The 14,986-nt window shown below is 38.7% G+C and overlaps 1 protein-coding gene across 2 annotated transcripts in view; it reads right to left on the reverse strand.

Annotated features, from left to right (window-relative positions):
• Positions 1-14,986, reverse strand: part of ANAPC4 (anaphase promoting complex subunit 4) — a 34,230-nt gene that overhangs the window by 16,471 nt on the left and 2,773 nt on the right. For both annotated transcript variants that reach the window (XM_043572855.1, XM_043572854.1), the window contains exons 2-15: positions 14,353-14,458; positions 12,492-12,624; positions 10,412-10,486; positions 10,263-10,289; positions 10,126-10,170; positions 9,411-9,495; positions 8,635-8,739; positions 6,976-7,059; positions 5,795-5,881; positions 5,322-5,386; positions 4,553-4,595; positions 4,367-4,443; positions 2,811-2,911; positions 2,678-2,729 (exon numbers count right to left, since the gene is read on the reverse strand). In XM_043572855.1, coding sequence (XP_043428790.1) covers positions 2,678-2,729; positions 2,811-2,911; positions 4,367-4,443; positions 4,553-4,595; positions 5,322-5,386; positions 5,795-5,881; positions 6,976-7,059; positions 8,635-8,739; positions 9,411-9,495; positions 10,126-10,170; positions 10,263-10,289; positions 10,412-10,486; positions 12,492-12,624; positions 14,353-14,458 — 1,085 coding nt within the window. The remainder of the gene's footprint in view (positions 1-2,677; positions 2,730-2,810; positions 2,912-4,366; positions 4,444-4,552; positions 4,596-5,321; positions 5,387-5,794; positions 5,882-6,975; positions 7,060-8,634; positions 8,740-9,410; positions 9,496-10,125; positions 10,171-10,262; positions 10,290-10,411; positions 10,487-12,491; positions 12,625-14,352; positions 14,459-14,986) is intronic.

A 14,986-nucleotide genomic window follows, 5' to 3' on the forward strand; every position in this document is an offset into this window, starting at 1 on the left:
AAAACCACTTTCAGCATTATTCTCAGTTAAAAAAAATACTCACTGGTCAGTATGAAGAAAAAACACCAACGCCAACAGAAAAAAACATTGTTACCTATTCGTACTATGTCACTACCTCTGGTATCAGTGGACATTATTTTTGGAAGTTGGAAGCATTTTTGATGCTTACAGTAACTGATCTCCAAAAACTGAATTTCCTTGAGCTTTACACAAATGCACCCCTCAAATTCCAATGTTATAGGTGGAAGCCATCTTTGTCTTGATCAAAAGGCTTCTAAATAAGGACATGGGTATCACTTCTAAAAAAAATCTCTGTAAGTTCACATCTACAAGATAACTACTCTAAGTAATATGCATTATTCACTCCCAAGTCTCAAAGTCCCTTCCAAGCAAGAAGTTCCATAATACTACTGAGACGTGGGTCAGCATCATTAACCTATCTCTATACAGTAAAACAGACTGCCACGTTTATGGGACCAAGCAATGTAATCAAAACGCTCCTGTGGCAAAAATGAAAAAAGAGAAAAGTTCCTTTCTGCCTTTCCCAATCAATACTCTGACCCCTACCGTGGGCAATCCCTGCTGTAACAGGGTAACATCAAAGTTCTCACTGCCTCAATTCCCCCACCTATCACCTAAAATAATAATGCTACTTCATCCAAGGGATCAAGAAGTAAAATGAACTACCTTTCGTTCATATTGAAAAGTGATCACAGAAAGCTTGATATTTCATATTTACTCTCCGTAAATATGGTTAGCCAAAAAATAATCAACACACAGGAAAAGCAAAGTCATTTCTCCTCTCGTTTTGTATTCTTAGCACAAGTGTCTACAACCTCTACCTTCTAAAACCCCGTTAACATGCTAATGGATCGGTGGGGAGGGGTGCGTTATAAACTCACGAAAACAAAGCGGACGGCAGAAAAGAAATCAATTTCAGAAGTGTCAGAAAGGGCACATGACTGATGAGGCTCAGCAGAGGCGGCTGCATTTTAGAGAATCCATGGAGAGGACCCCGGAGAGGAGCAATCCACCCCGCAGAGTCCCAGGGACTCTCAGACCCTGGACATGTCAGGTCCACAACAAATGAATGGGGTTCTTCCAAGAACCCGAATAAACCAGGAAGAGTGGAGGTGGCTCTGTGCGAGCGCTGGCGGCCACAGCCAGCTTTGCGCTCCGCACTCAGGCCGGCTTTCTGTTGCCCCTGCGTACAGACCTTCCACGCGCTTTAAACTGCCTCATGAATCAAGAGGAGGAAATTGAGCATCAGGTATTTGAAGAAAGCTCGCAACCAGAGACCAAGACAAACCCAGGAAGTGGAAATCCCTCAGGGGAACAGCACACTTCTAAAAATATCTAATTAAGGTCCACAGGGATGTGAAAAGATGTCATCTACAAAACAAGAGCACGGCTTTGAAAATGATTAAAGAACTAAGAAAACACTTTTGGATGGAAAAACTAGGACTGCCATGATGAAGCATTCAATGCAATGGTTCAGGTAACAGTCACGTCCTCCACCACACCTCGACTATTTATTCCACAGTTCACAGCCTACACTGTCACCGGCAACTGGAACCCTCTAAATCTCAATGTGAAGCACGCCACTCACCAACAGCCACCTATCTTCCCAGTGACCTCTCTCCAGGACCCCAACCTCCGTCTCACGAAGACCACTGCCTACTGGTTCCACCACCTCTCATCCTGCCTCCCACCCACACCAGCTCCCCGCTTCCTCCTAAACCAGCTTATATTCAAGGTTCATTTTAATCATGCTCTGGTTTTAATCCCCTCAGTCCCCTGTCGCTTCCCCTCAGTCACCGGGCCTACCAAATCTGACCGCTCACCTGCTCCGTGCCCCAGCACTGTCAGCTGACCCCAGCCAGAGAAACCCTGCAGCCGTGGGGACGGCTCTCACTTCCACACTCATTCATAAGCACTAACCCAGGGCCCTCGGCACCACCAGCAGCCGCCTGTTTAGCCGCCTGTTCACCCTCCCGCTAGACAACGGGGTCACAGCTTTTCCTTTATTCCTAAACCACCTCCCCACCCTTACCTTCAGCTGCCGACAGAACATTCCTATTTCATTAAGACAATCAGGACAACGGGAAGCGAATGTCCCCAAGCCCCACGTGCTCATGTACCAGCATCTGGGTCCCTTCCCACAGCCTTCTCTCCTGTAATTGTGGATAAGCTCTTGTTCCGGCCCACTCCCCCATGCACCACATGGCCATCCCCTCCCACACTCCTGCCCCAGCGATCCTCTCCTCAATCTGCCAGCATCACTTGTTCCCCTTTGAGGAGAACATGGCATCATGCATAAATACGCTCTAACTTATCCCATCGTGAGAAGACAGACCCGACAGCGGCTCCCAACTACTGGCCATTCCTTTACAGCCAAACCCCTCAAGAGACATTTGCTGTTTTCTTTGCATCTGCTCTCGTTCTGTATCTGCAGAGGGGCTCGGAGAGAGGCTGATGGGAGAGTAAAATGCCACTCTAATTGGTGAGACTCTTGTTATTAGCTTGTTTAATTATCTTTAAACTGTAAAGATACAGTTTTGATAAAAAGTTAAAAACTCACTTTAAGAAAATCATGACAATTTGCTGGGTTCTTACTTCTAAAAAAAAGAGTAAAGTGTTCTCAGGTCAATGACGCCAGGTAACCCCTCATACTTACTGAAGAAGTTCATTTGCCTTGAGTATGAAAGAACCCACCGCAGTAATAGCATCTAAAAAGAAATAAATAATTACATGTCATTTGTCAAATGAGGAAAGCGTGTTTAATGAATTCTATGGAACAATTAAGTTACCTTCGATTCCGGCAGCATCCAGTCCAAGAGGTTCGTATTTTTGCTTCCATGAAGCCATTCCTTTCAGTTCACTCAAATGGTACAATAAAGACTCGGAGCCACTATCAAAATGGAGCAGAAATAAATTACTGTCACTACCATCATCAAGGTGGCAGACACCGGCTACCTTGCCTAAACATTTCTAAACTTCCAGAAATAAAAACTGAAAGCAACCTTAATTTTCTTTCTATGAGAAGTAATTCTTTCTCAAAATTTTCTCTAAGACGGTAGCAGAATCATTTGGTCATCGTGACTGAGATGAATATATGACCACAAGGTTAAATTTTGTAAGATCAAATTATGTTCCACAGTTAGCCCTGGCACTATTAAGACAGTCATGTGGCCATCTTATTCACCCAAAAGGCATCAGTGTAACATTCAATAAATATTGTTTAAGCTCCGACTTCAGGTCAAGCACTGTGCTACGTGCTAGGGACATAATAGTGAACAAAACCTCATGGCACTGACAGTCTAAGGGGGAGGACAGTCACGGCCACACAGTCAGGCAGGGTATCATTCCAACTACCATAAATGCCTTGGAGGAAATGCATACAATGCAGGTGTAATGAAATAACCTAATTTGGGGAATTGGGAAAGACTTCTCGGAAAAAGTGGTATTTGAGCTGAGACCTAAAGAGTCCGAGTGAGAACTGGGTGGGAATGTCCCAGAAGGCAAGACAGATGCAGAGAAGCCCTGGGTAGGAAGAAAAAATGTCAAGTCTGAGAAGGTCACCAGTGTGCATGAAGCAGAGAGGCAGGCGTGTTAAAGGCCACGCAAAGGTTTAGGTCCTAAGAGCCACAAGAAAGCACTGGAAGTTTTTAAGTAAGAGTGACATGATCAGAACTGCTGTGGGGAATAGATTTGAGGGGCACGAATGTCCTTGTGGACCAGAAACCAGGCCAGAGGGCACTGCAGTGATCCAAGGGACAGGCGACGTAGAAAGGGCTAAGCCCTCAGCATAAAGGAATTTATCAAAATTTAAGTGAAACACTGAACATTCATATGCAAACTGCTTCACCAAGGGAGCTGGGGATAGAAACAGAACAAGACTTAAAGGTCAGAGACACAGTCTAATTGTGACACTTAGTAACTTCAGGCCAGCCAAACGACCATTCTGGATTTCAGTTTCTTTTTGTGTAAAAAGGAGGACAATAATTATCAATACCTTGTCAGGGTGTTAAATGCCCAAATAGTATGCTTGGTAAACTCTAAAATGATAAACATATTTAACTTCACTGCTCAAAAAAGGGTACATCCCTTTTTCAAAATATACCTCCTGGTTGTCTGGCTGAGAAAAGCCCAGAGAACCTAGACTGGTAAAAAGATGTCTGAAAATTATTTGCAGCACTACCATTACTGATTCTTTAAAAATCTTGGGCACTCCAAGATTCCCCTCAAGTGCCAATGCAACAATTTTAGCTAGAAAAGGCTCAAAATGAGAATGCCAGATGATGAAGGAACACTGACACCACGTACATAGAGATGCAACACCAAAAATTCGACACCACCTTCATACCTCTGTAAGTGACTTATAACCAATTTTTGTATACTGGAATATGATGACTCTATAGACTGGCCAAGCTTTTTTAAGCCCTAATTAAAAGAAAAAAATATATTTAGCATATAAGATATTGCATGTTGCTCTAAAAAAAATTAAGCACGTGAACATAGCCATTTACATAAAAAGATACTTTATCTGCACCTTTACTGTTAACTGGTTCATTAAGAGGGTCTGAAGTTCAGCACTACAATGAAAAGAAAAGTATTTTTAGTCTTCTCCATTCAAAATGTGAATGCATCACTTAAAACTTTTAAATTTCAAAGCAAAAACATTTTTAAACAAAATAAACAAAAAGGAATAGTCCAACAAAAATTAAGACTTTGTTATACTCACAAAAGGACAGAAAACATGAAACAATAAAGTCCAGAAACAGAGTGAACTACATTTAACAGGTACTGAATGCTAAAACAGCATTTCAACAAACCCCTAAGGACAAAGTGCGATACTCAATAAATTACGCTGGGCAATTATCTAAACCTTAAGAGAAAAAGAAGTCAGTCTTCCACAGCATATAACCAAATAAATCACATCTGAAACATGAGAATAGAATATAACATAAACCATAAAAACACTCTAGAAGAAAATACAGATCAATCTTTGAATACTCTTAAGATGGAAAAGGCCTTTTTAAGAATAACATGAAGGCAGATACTGCAAAGGAAAAGACTGATCTGACCATATAAAATTCAATGTTTTTATACATTTAGAAATATATATATTACAGACACAGAAAATGATTACATTTACATAAAAAAATACATAGAAAAGTCTAGAAAGATATATACTATTTTTTACTCTCGTGCACCAGAATTTTCTACTTTTTTTTACAATGAATATGAATTACTTTTGAAATAAAAAACTACTGTAAAAAAAGAAGAAAAAGCAAGGGCAACTAGTGTGAGTTTACTACCTTGCCTTCCCCCACAACAGCAAGTGCATGAATTCATCTTGCACTGAAGTGGTTGTGCTCTTCTCCTAGACAAAACGGATAAAATAATGACGCGTATTTTGAAAATGATAAGCATATGTGTGATTCAAAATTAAAATTACAGGAGCAGGACTCCCTTCCTTTTCCTTAACCTTCCTTCAAATCCATATTTAAACTGATTACGTGAATTATCAGTTAACGGAAAATGGCCGGTCAGCTCTTCCAACACCCCTGGCCCCACTCTCCCCTCCACAACCTGTCCCCACCTACACTGTACCAGTGGGAGGAAAGCCTGTCCTCTCGGGAAATAGCGTGAGGTCAGACCGAGCCACCTGCGAGAAATCCTGACCTTAGCCTTTTCCAAATCGGACCAGTTCTCCCCTGGCATCTCATAAAGCAAAGGAGGACATCGTGCACTCTTTCACTCCTTCCAGGGAAAACGTCACCAACGGTACCTGAACGAACTTGGTGAGACGAGAATCCATCTGCATCAGTATTTCTTCCCACGCCTCACACATACATGTTAGTGACAAATTTATATACTATTATCAAGAAGAAAAAAATAATAAAACGGTAAAAAAAAAATATGTACGTAAATCAACGTGCTAATATATGCTTTTTATTCTCAACTATCTTAAAGAAATCCAGAATTTACTTTCAATCATTTTTAACTCAGCCTGAGAAAGAGAAGACCACAGCTAATGCTTGATAATCACTTAACCATCAAACATTCTGAAATTAAATTTTTATCTGGTAAAACAGACATCCTCCAGCTTTTTATGTATGTTTCATGTACACTAACCGTCAAAATGCTGGTTTAGTCAGCTATTCAATTTTCAAACAGAATCCTTAAAAAGACACTGATCTCCAGAAATCTTTCACATCAAGTAAGTCAGTGACTGCGTCAGACTAAAAAAGGAAGGACCCAACTGTTTGTAGCTCCTCTATAGAGGGTCCATTTCTAGACATCTGGGCTGGCCTCGTGTCTTGCTATGACCAACAAACAGAACTGACACTGAGTCCAAGGCCTCAAATGGTTTCACACATGTCCACTTGCCCTCGACATCCCTGCTGAGGCCACCATGTCACAAACAAGCCTGGGCGAGCCGTCTGGAGATGACAAATGTGGAGCCATCATGAGTAAGGGACACTGAGACCAGCCAGCTGACCACTGACACATGACCAGGCCCTGCTGAGATGAGCTATACCTGGCCCAGAACAACAGAACCTTTTGCTGAGCCCAGCCCAAATTGCTGGGCTACACTGACCTACAGTACCACAAGCTAATATGGGGTGGGTTTATTATGCATAAAAAGCAAACTGGTATGAGAGCTGTTTTCCATAATGCTTTATTTGCAATAAAAATTAAAATTCAAAAATGTTATTTCACTCACAGGAATATTTTCAAAAGATTTAAACTACTTTTTTCTTTCCTTCTGGAGAAAAAGAGATGGGTGGGAATAGATTTTCAATTAAATCCCTTTTTCTTGCTTTAAGGGATATTTATTATTAGATTATCAAATAGACATGTTTACACCACAGATAGTTAGCTTTACAGAATAGAATCTGTGTTTTATTTATAGACTGTTAAAAACTTAGAGTAAATATTCACATAAAACGAGACAGAAATAAATACCTGTAAGAGAGCTGAAATATGAGTAAACTTTCTAGCCATCCGCGTTACTTCAGGTAAGAAAGAGTACAATAGATTGGTTTCAAGCTGTAAAATCAAAATAAAGTGAGTTATAATTACACACTTTTAAAGATTAAAAAAAAAAGTCCCTCCCAGATCAAAAACAAAAAAAAATCCTACAGTTTAGAAGAGGAGTCGAGGTCTAAATTATCAGAAAGACGATGACCGAATTCTGCTCCATTGGAGCCTAACAGAACAGAACCTTAGGATCTTCTAATCGGCGATGTTTAGCCAGGCACAGGTCACTCTCTCTAGGTTAGCAATCCCCTCTCCATAGCTAAATAAAGATTACACACTATTTCCTAACACTATTATGAGGAATTTAAAAAATTATTACAAATACATATAAAAAGTTTTTTAAAAACTGTATGTTCCTGATAAACACGTATTAAATATCTATTGCAATGGTACAAGAATTATCGATCAATAAAGCTGTTGTTTAAAAGAATATCTGTTACAAACTTCAAAGAAATAACGAATCATTTTAGTATAGCACCACATGCAATCCTAGAAGTCCTATTTCCACAGAATTTTAAGAGGAAGAGCAAATGTGAACAACTATTCCAGGGAATCAGGAAGTCCAAGGTCCCCCCAAGCTCTGACAGAACGATGAATACCAGAAAGCCTCCTACACAGCACATTCTGCATCATTTTGTTCCACTTTTGTTTGGGAATTCATGCATCCTGAGGCTAAGCGGCTGGGTTATCCGGTATAAAAATCTAGGGAAGGGACATCTGGCTGGCTGAGTTGGTGGAACATGCGACTCTTGATCTTGGGATTGTGAGCTCGAGGCTCACGCTGGGTGTAGAGATTACTTAAAAATAAAACCTTTAAAGAAAAGAAAAAGAGAAAGAGAAAGAGAAAGAGAAAGAGAAAGAGAAAAAGAAAAAGAAAAAGAAAAAGAAAAAGAAAAAGAAAAAATCTAGGGAAGATTTTCTTAAAGGCAAGGGCACAGTCTAAATACTCCATAGAAGTCGACACAGTTTCCACAATCTACAATACAAACAGCATACAGCACAGAAAGTTTTTGCCAGCGTTAAACGATCATCGTCCACAAGAGGAAATGTGTCGGTTAAGAGCACCGACTCTGGAGCCAGACTGCCCAGGGTCACCTCCTAAATGTAGGACAACACCGAGCAAGTGCTACAGTTTCTCTGCGTGCCCGTTTACTTATCTATAAAGTGGGGATAATAACAGAACCTACCTCCTAAGTGGCTGTGAGGATTCAACAGGACTACAATGAATCACTCAGTACTTGGCACATATTAAACACTTAATAAATAAATATTAGCTATTATTATTATTAGGACCCAAGTCCTAAGAACACACTTGGTACACAGATAAACTGGTTTAGCAGCCAATTAACATGGTCATTAATAAACCATCAAAACCCTGTTTCCATGAAAACTATACTGGGCCATGGTAATAACAGCGTTCACTAGAATAAGATTCTAAATATGAGATTTAGAAGCTCCAAGCTGTCGTCATTTTTTTGCTTTGTTTTAATAACCATTAGAATCCAAAGACGAGGATAATAAAAACCTATCGAAACCTTACAAATGTGTATTTACTCTCTGCTGCGACCAAGTTTCAATACTCACCTGGAAGTATGAAACCTCTGAAGCACCACCTGCAGAAACCTCTGTGACCACGGATAACGATTTCAAATCACTAGATAAACATAATGCAAGACAAGTACCGACGATCTGTAAAACAGTCAAATACCCTGCTCTGTTTAGTATTATTGCTAGGCTGCATCTGCTTACAATACAGGAAACAAAAATTCACAGAGCTCTGAAAGCAGAAACACACATGCCTGGCTCCTCCCACGCATGTGGGACATGAAGGTACGTGTCCGCCTCGTCCACAAGGAGACACACACGCACACAGCCCTCCATCAAGGTCCCAAATCAAGTGCTGGAGAGCCAACGATATTTCCTATCCCTCTCAGGAATGGCAAGAAGAGGACAGAAAAGCTAACAGAGAAGACCGAGACTTAACAACCACGGCAGACCCGGTACGAAGGGAAGCTGGCTTCTGTGATGTTCCTCACACCCCGATCACAAACTGTAGCTCCCACCCAGACTACAGGCTACAAAAACATTCAATCATCATCTAGTGTGTCCCACACATCTTTTCATTATGAAAAATTTGACTAATTCCACTAACAGTCCCTGTTCTTCATCGATACCATAGGACTACTATTTTATCTTAGTAAGAAAATTATTCTCCTAACATTTAACAATTAAGAATTCCAATAACTGAAACGGAGAAAAAAAGGCTAGTGTCTCATTCTTTTTCCATAAATCAGTTGGCTGGTGTATTCTGGGCGGTATATTCTGAGAAATGGTATCGAAAATTTTAAAGGAAAACTTACCCCCGTGACTCGAGCAATTTTGAACATTCCGTACGCATAAAGCTCAATAAATCCAGAGCTTCCTCCAAGGACAAGAATATTCAGCCTAATTAAAAGTAATGCAACAAGCTGAGGACAACAGAGAAGATCGAGTTCTTAAACTGAGACAGAAATTGTCCTTGCTCTCAAATAATCTGCAAGCTGAGGCTCCCCTACAGGAAAGCTGAAACACCAAATTCTCCAATAGTTCATATTCAATCATAGTAGGCATACTCCTTTTTTCAAAGGAAGATAAATTTGCTCTAGCCTAAAAAGCATCAGTTTACAGTAAAATAAGGATACAGTATTTTCACAACCACTGCATTATATACTCTCAATCACAACACAATCCTTTCTAACACAAAGTGCCATCGGCTGTATCATGGCTCTGATGCTACATGTATATTAAAGGGGCTTTAAAAATTTGGAATATTTAAACTTAAATTTTAGAAACTCCAGTAACTTCTACCTCCTTTACTTATTAAAATAAATCAAGGTACAGTATAGCATTATTAAACTGGACACAATCCAAGACCACACAAAAACAAGTAAATGATACTCATGCCTGTATACTGTTCTGAGGTTTGTCAGCAATGAAATACCATGACAAGTAAAGGAACTGCCCTTGAAACCCTAAATTCTGCCTCAAGTAGCAACTTAGAGACATGAGACTTGTTAAGATCTTTGCAAGATTTACCTGACGTCTCCCAAAAGCTTAATAATTTCATCAGAATTTTCTTCACTGAAATATAAAAATAAATTAGGTTACCTTTCAACTACATCTTTCAACTAATAAAAGATTATCTTAATTGAAAACAAAAAGGCAGAGCTTACCTAAATATTTTTGAGGTGTTGCTATAACTAGAGAAAAACAGAGACCGGTGTAAAAACAACAGAAATGTATTTTTTAAAACACAAGAGAAAAGTATCACGGTATTAAAAGTAAAGAGAAATCTGCGATGAAATTAAACTCTGATACTTACTTTTTTGGCAGTGTAGGTAATTTAGGTAAGAGAAGATTTGATTCATCTTCAGCATTATAAAAGGATGTCAGAACACTGAAAAGAAAAGCAGAGGCATTACAAAAATACCACAGACTTTACCTGTCTTTCCATTAAAAAATAGTATTTTTAAAAGAAATACTCCAGGGGCGCCTGGGTGGCGCAGTCGGTTAAGCGTCCGACTTCAGCCAGGTCACGATCTCGCGGTCCGTGAGTTCGAGCCCCGCGTCAGGCTCTGGGCCGATGGCTCAGAGCCTGGAGCCTGTTTCCGATTCTGTGTCTCCCTCTCTCTCTGCCCCTCCCCCGTTCACGCTCTGTTTCTCTCTGTCCCAAAAATAAATAAAAACGTTGAAAAAAAAAATTAAAAAAAAAAAAAAGAAATACTCCAGTTTTATATATTATACGTTATGAAGTAAACAGATGCACACATATTTTAGTATTGTAAAACAGTCATTATGGCAATCGCAAACAGGAAACAGAAAAATAGGAAATTCCTCACTTACAAGGGGCTTTACTTCTGCCAAAAAAAACAAAAAAACAAAAAAAACCCAGCCACTTTATACTTAGAGGAACAAATATTAATCAACAATTTTCTCTAGGTGTTCAGTTTTAGATACTAAGAATTTATGATATTTATGAACATATGAGTACCAAGAATAATTTTAGAGAACACCGCAGTTAGTGTATCATTTAACTGTGGGTTCAACAGCTTATAAACATTTGGGGAACTGACAACCTGGCAGGTATATGAGATAATACTACGTATTCTGAAATACAGTACAACCTTGGATTGAGGGTAACTTGTTCTGCAAGTGTTCAGCAAGAGGAGCAAATAGTTCTAATAAGTTTTAACTTGATAAACAAGAGAAGTCTTGCAATACGAGCTGTACCTGACACCAAATGTCACATGATCATAACTGAACCAATGGTTCTTGAAATGTGCTTTGATATACAAGTGCTTTGGATTACAAGCACGTTTCTGGACCTTGCAAACCAAGGGTTTAGTGTAAGTCTTATTTATCCCCTCTTCTGAATTCTACCTCCATATTCAGGTTAGTAATAAATGAGTGAAAAGGTGAAAAAGTGGTGACTTGGCAAACCTTTTTTCCACTTTCATACAAACTAGGTGCCCTTTGAGACCCTGGAATCTCCATACGATATTTCTAAATTATTAGTAGAAAGTATGTTAGGGATACACTTTGCAGGTACCTGGAATGTCACAGAAATGACACGGCATACTCTGCTCCTCTAAGCATCTATATATTCATGTGGCCATTTGCTTACTCTGATGATGATGGGTAGCACATCTCTAAATTTGCTATATTCACTGTTTTATCTACAGTGAATTTCAAACACCACGTTACATCCTTGTTATCCAATTCTTCACAGACCCACCCTTAGTTAATCTGATATTAACTTAAAACTTAATTAGAAAGGAAAAGCTACTGAAAACAAAATTACCATATTTCCTAAACAAAAAAAGAAAAAACCTTTATTTTCAGTATTAGCTAAACCCACCTATCCTTTACACCATCTTTACTGCAAGCCTGGTGTATTATTTGATTGTAGACTAAGGCAAAAAGTTATTTTCATGAAGCAAGGAAACTATAAGGACCATGGATACAGAGAGAACTCATTTAGCATCAGAACAGAGTGCTCAATTTAGCACTTTTTGTACTCAGGATATCTACTAAGATGCAAAAAAACAAAGCTCTGCCAAAAATAGATGGTGAAAAGAAAAAGAACCTCAATTTGCTAATTAGTAATTTTAATATCTATTACTTGAAAGTATAAATCACTGATATAAACTCCTAAAAATAAAAAAGCAAAGAAAAATCTTAGCCATTCAGGCACTATTGGTCCAGTAAAGAAAACACACATTTTTAGAAGAAAAAAAATCTAACAAAGCATTAAAAAAATGTCATCTTGGTAAACTTAAAACCCAAAGTTAAATGCAACGTGTCCAGGGTCAACACTCAGAGAGTCAAGTCTCCATGTTAAAAAACGGAAGCTGCACGACTGCCCTGCTGTAACTATCGGGGTTCTCTGTTTAGGACTCCACCTGCTTTCTGCAGTCACTTCCATCCAATGCATACAAGAAACTGGAGCCTCCACGGAAAAAGAGTGCAAGCTTTCAGGTTTTTCTACATCACACAGAACAATTTTCTTGGTGTCGGCAAGAGCAAAGGCCAAAACTGAAACAAGAAGAAACAATCAGGAGAAATTATAGCCAACGTTCCAGAAAACTAAAGGGCTATTTCACTTCTTGTCTGGTTTTACTATTTCAAATGCATCATAATCATAGAAATTATTTAACCTAAAAATCCTTCCTCTAAATAATATTTTAAAAACTGAAAGATATCTTTGCACATAGTTTTGCTGTTATCTAGGCTTATTTGCAAATGCTAAAACATTCATGAGCGACCTACTACTTTCTCATGTGCTGCACTTAACATCTTACACCTCAAAGCCTCTGGACCGGAACCCTGTTACCAAGCGGAAGATACAGAACAGGTCTCAACAGATAAACAACAGCGTATCACCAAGATTTGCTTGTCTTGGAAGGAATTCCATCTGCTTGGTTCTTAGAAGGTTTTATATTTCTTTTGTTTCTAACCCTTAATGAGAAACAAGGCCATCAAATACTGAGGTGAGTTCTTCCTTTCACTGTGGCTGAATTATATTGTACAGTTTCTCCACATAAGTCATTGATATCTTCATAACAAACCAAATTTAGGAATTTCTAAGTAGACGGCTTTGAGTTTCATTGTATACCAACACATGCAATTTTGCTGGATGTGAGGCAATCCAGGTCTCCTCTTCAAAACAAATTAAAGCAATCTTGAAATAATCACTACCTAACAAAACTTTATTTCACTGTCCAAAAACACAACGCATATTTTTTAATGATTAAGAAATCATCTATCTATGTGTGTGTGTGTGTGTGTGTGTGTGTGTGTATACATACACAGTGTAATCAACATACACTGACTTTCATGATTTATATTTGAGACTCTGGTGTTTTTGGATGAATAGTACAAGATCTCATGATGTTATTTATAAAAACCCTCTAATTCTACACATACTTTTTTTTTTTTTTTTTAAATAAAAGATAAAACAAGAGCTGAATAAATGGAGTACAGCCAGAAACAGCTGAGGCTTTCAGGGTGTTTTTGCATACTCATTTATATTTACAAGAAAAAAAAAATGAGCGATGTGGAATACATATCATTTTACAAAAACAATTCAGCTTTTCTTCTTAAAGCACCAATGGTAACAGATGAACTTTAAGCTGTACAATTTACAGCATCTTACGGTATGGACTGTATGTGCACAACAGCTCAAATAACTACTGTCATTGTAAAACAACAGGGAAGGAGAGAGTTCAGTTGTCAAAACCATAACAAGCTACAAAATAAAGGGCACCAGGAGAAAGGTCATCCAGAAATGGAAGGAAGGGGGTCAGAGTTGAGAGTCCTTCGGGTGAGGCAAACATTCGTGAAGACAGAATATTTATGAGCCACACATTTAATGTTAACATACAATTTTGGGAGAAAAGGCCACAGTGGCACTGAATGGACTAGTGAATGGAAGATGAAGCTTGGGCCATCAGTGCAGGACAAAACAGCATAAAGAATAAAACCTAAGTATTTTGCATATTCCATCAGATTTCACTTTAGGAGTTATCTTTGCCAAGAAGTCAGATTTCTCTTTAGAGAGATCTCTGCCAAGAAACAACATAGTAAAATTAATCTCAGTGCTATGAAAACACCTTAAAGCATTCCAAAAAACAAAGTTTCCAAACTGATATTAAGTATACAATAAAAATATAATAAGCACAATAAATTCTTTCTGGAAATAAGATTCCTTTACAAAATTCTTCTTGTGAATAGTAATGTATTTTTAAATAATTCTGTTATTACGTTTGCCATCTGGTCTCCAAGCAAGGCAGGTCACTTCCTTTCCTGTATTTTCATTTGGTGGAAAACTCCAAACTCGATGAAAACTTGCAAGTCGATGAAGTAATACCTAAGACAAAGCAGATACAATGGCAAAAAATAAAAACTCCATTTCCAAAGATGAAATAAACCTAGATCCCTGCTATAACATCTTTAAAAATAATCTCAAGTAGGGGTGCCTGGGTGGCTCAGTCGGTTAAGCATCCGACTTCGGCTCAGGTCATGATCTCGTGGTTCCTGGAGCTTTCTGCCATCAGCGCAGATCCCACTTTGGATCCTCTGTCTCCCTCTCTCTCTGCCTCTCCCCCACTAACATGGGCACGCACAAACACACACTCTCTCTCTCTCTCAAAAATAAACAACTTAAAAAAACAATCTCAAGCATAATATTTAGCTATCAGAAGAAATTAGAATTTAGAAAGGTCTAAATGAACTTAAGGTATACTCAAAAAGATGGGTGAAACAAGATCTAATTTGATCCTGTACTCTACACATTTTCCTATCTTCTAGGTCAACAGGAGACTTATCTTTTAGTAAGGAATGAGGTTGTCCAAGGAGATGATGACAAAAAAAATAACATAAACAGCACTAGAAAGGT

Source organism: Prionailurus bengalensis, chromosome B1, assembly GCF_016509475.1.
Source record: "Prionailurus bengalensis isolate Pbe53 chromosome B1, Fcat_Pben_1.1_paternal_pri, whole genome shotgun sequence".
Classification (NCBI taxonomy): Eukaryota; Metazoa; Chordata; class Mammalia; order Carnivora; family Felidae; genus Prionailurus; species Prionailurus bengalensis.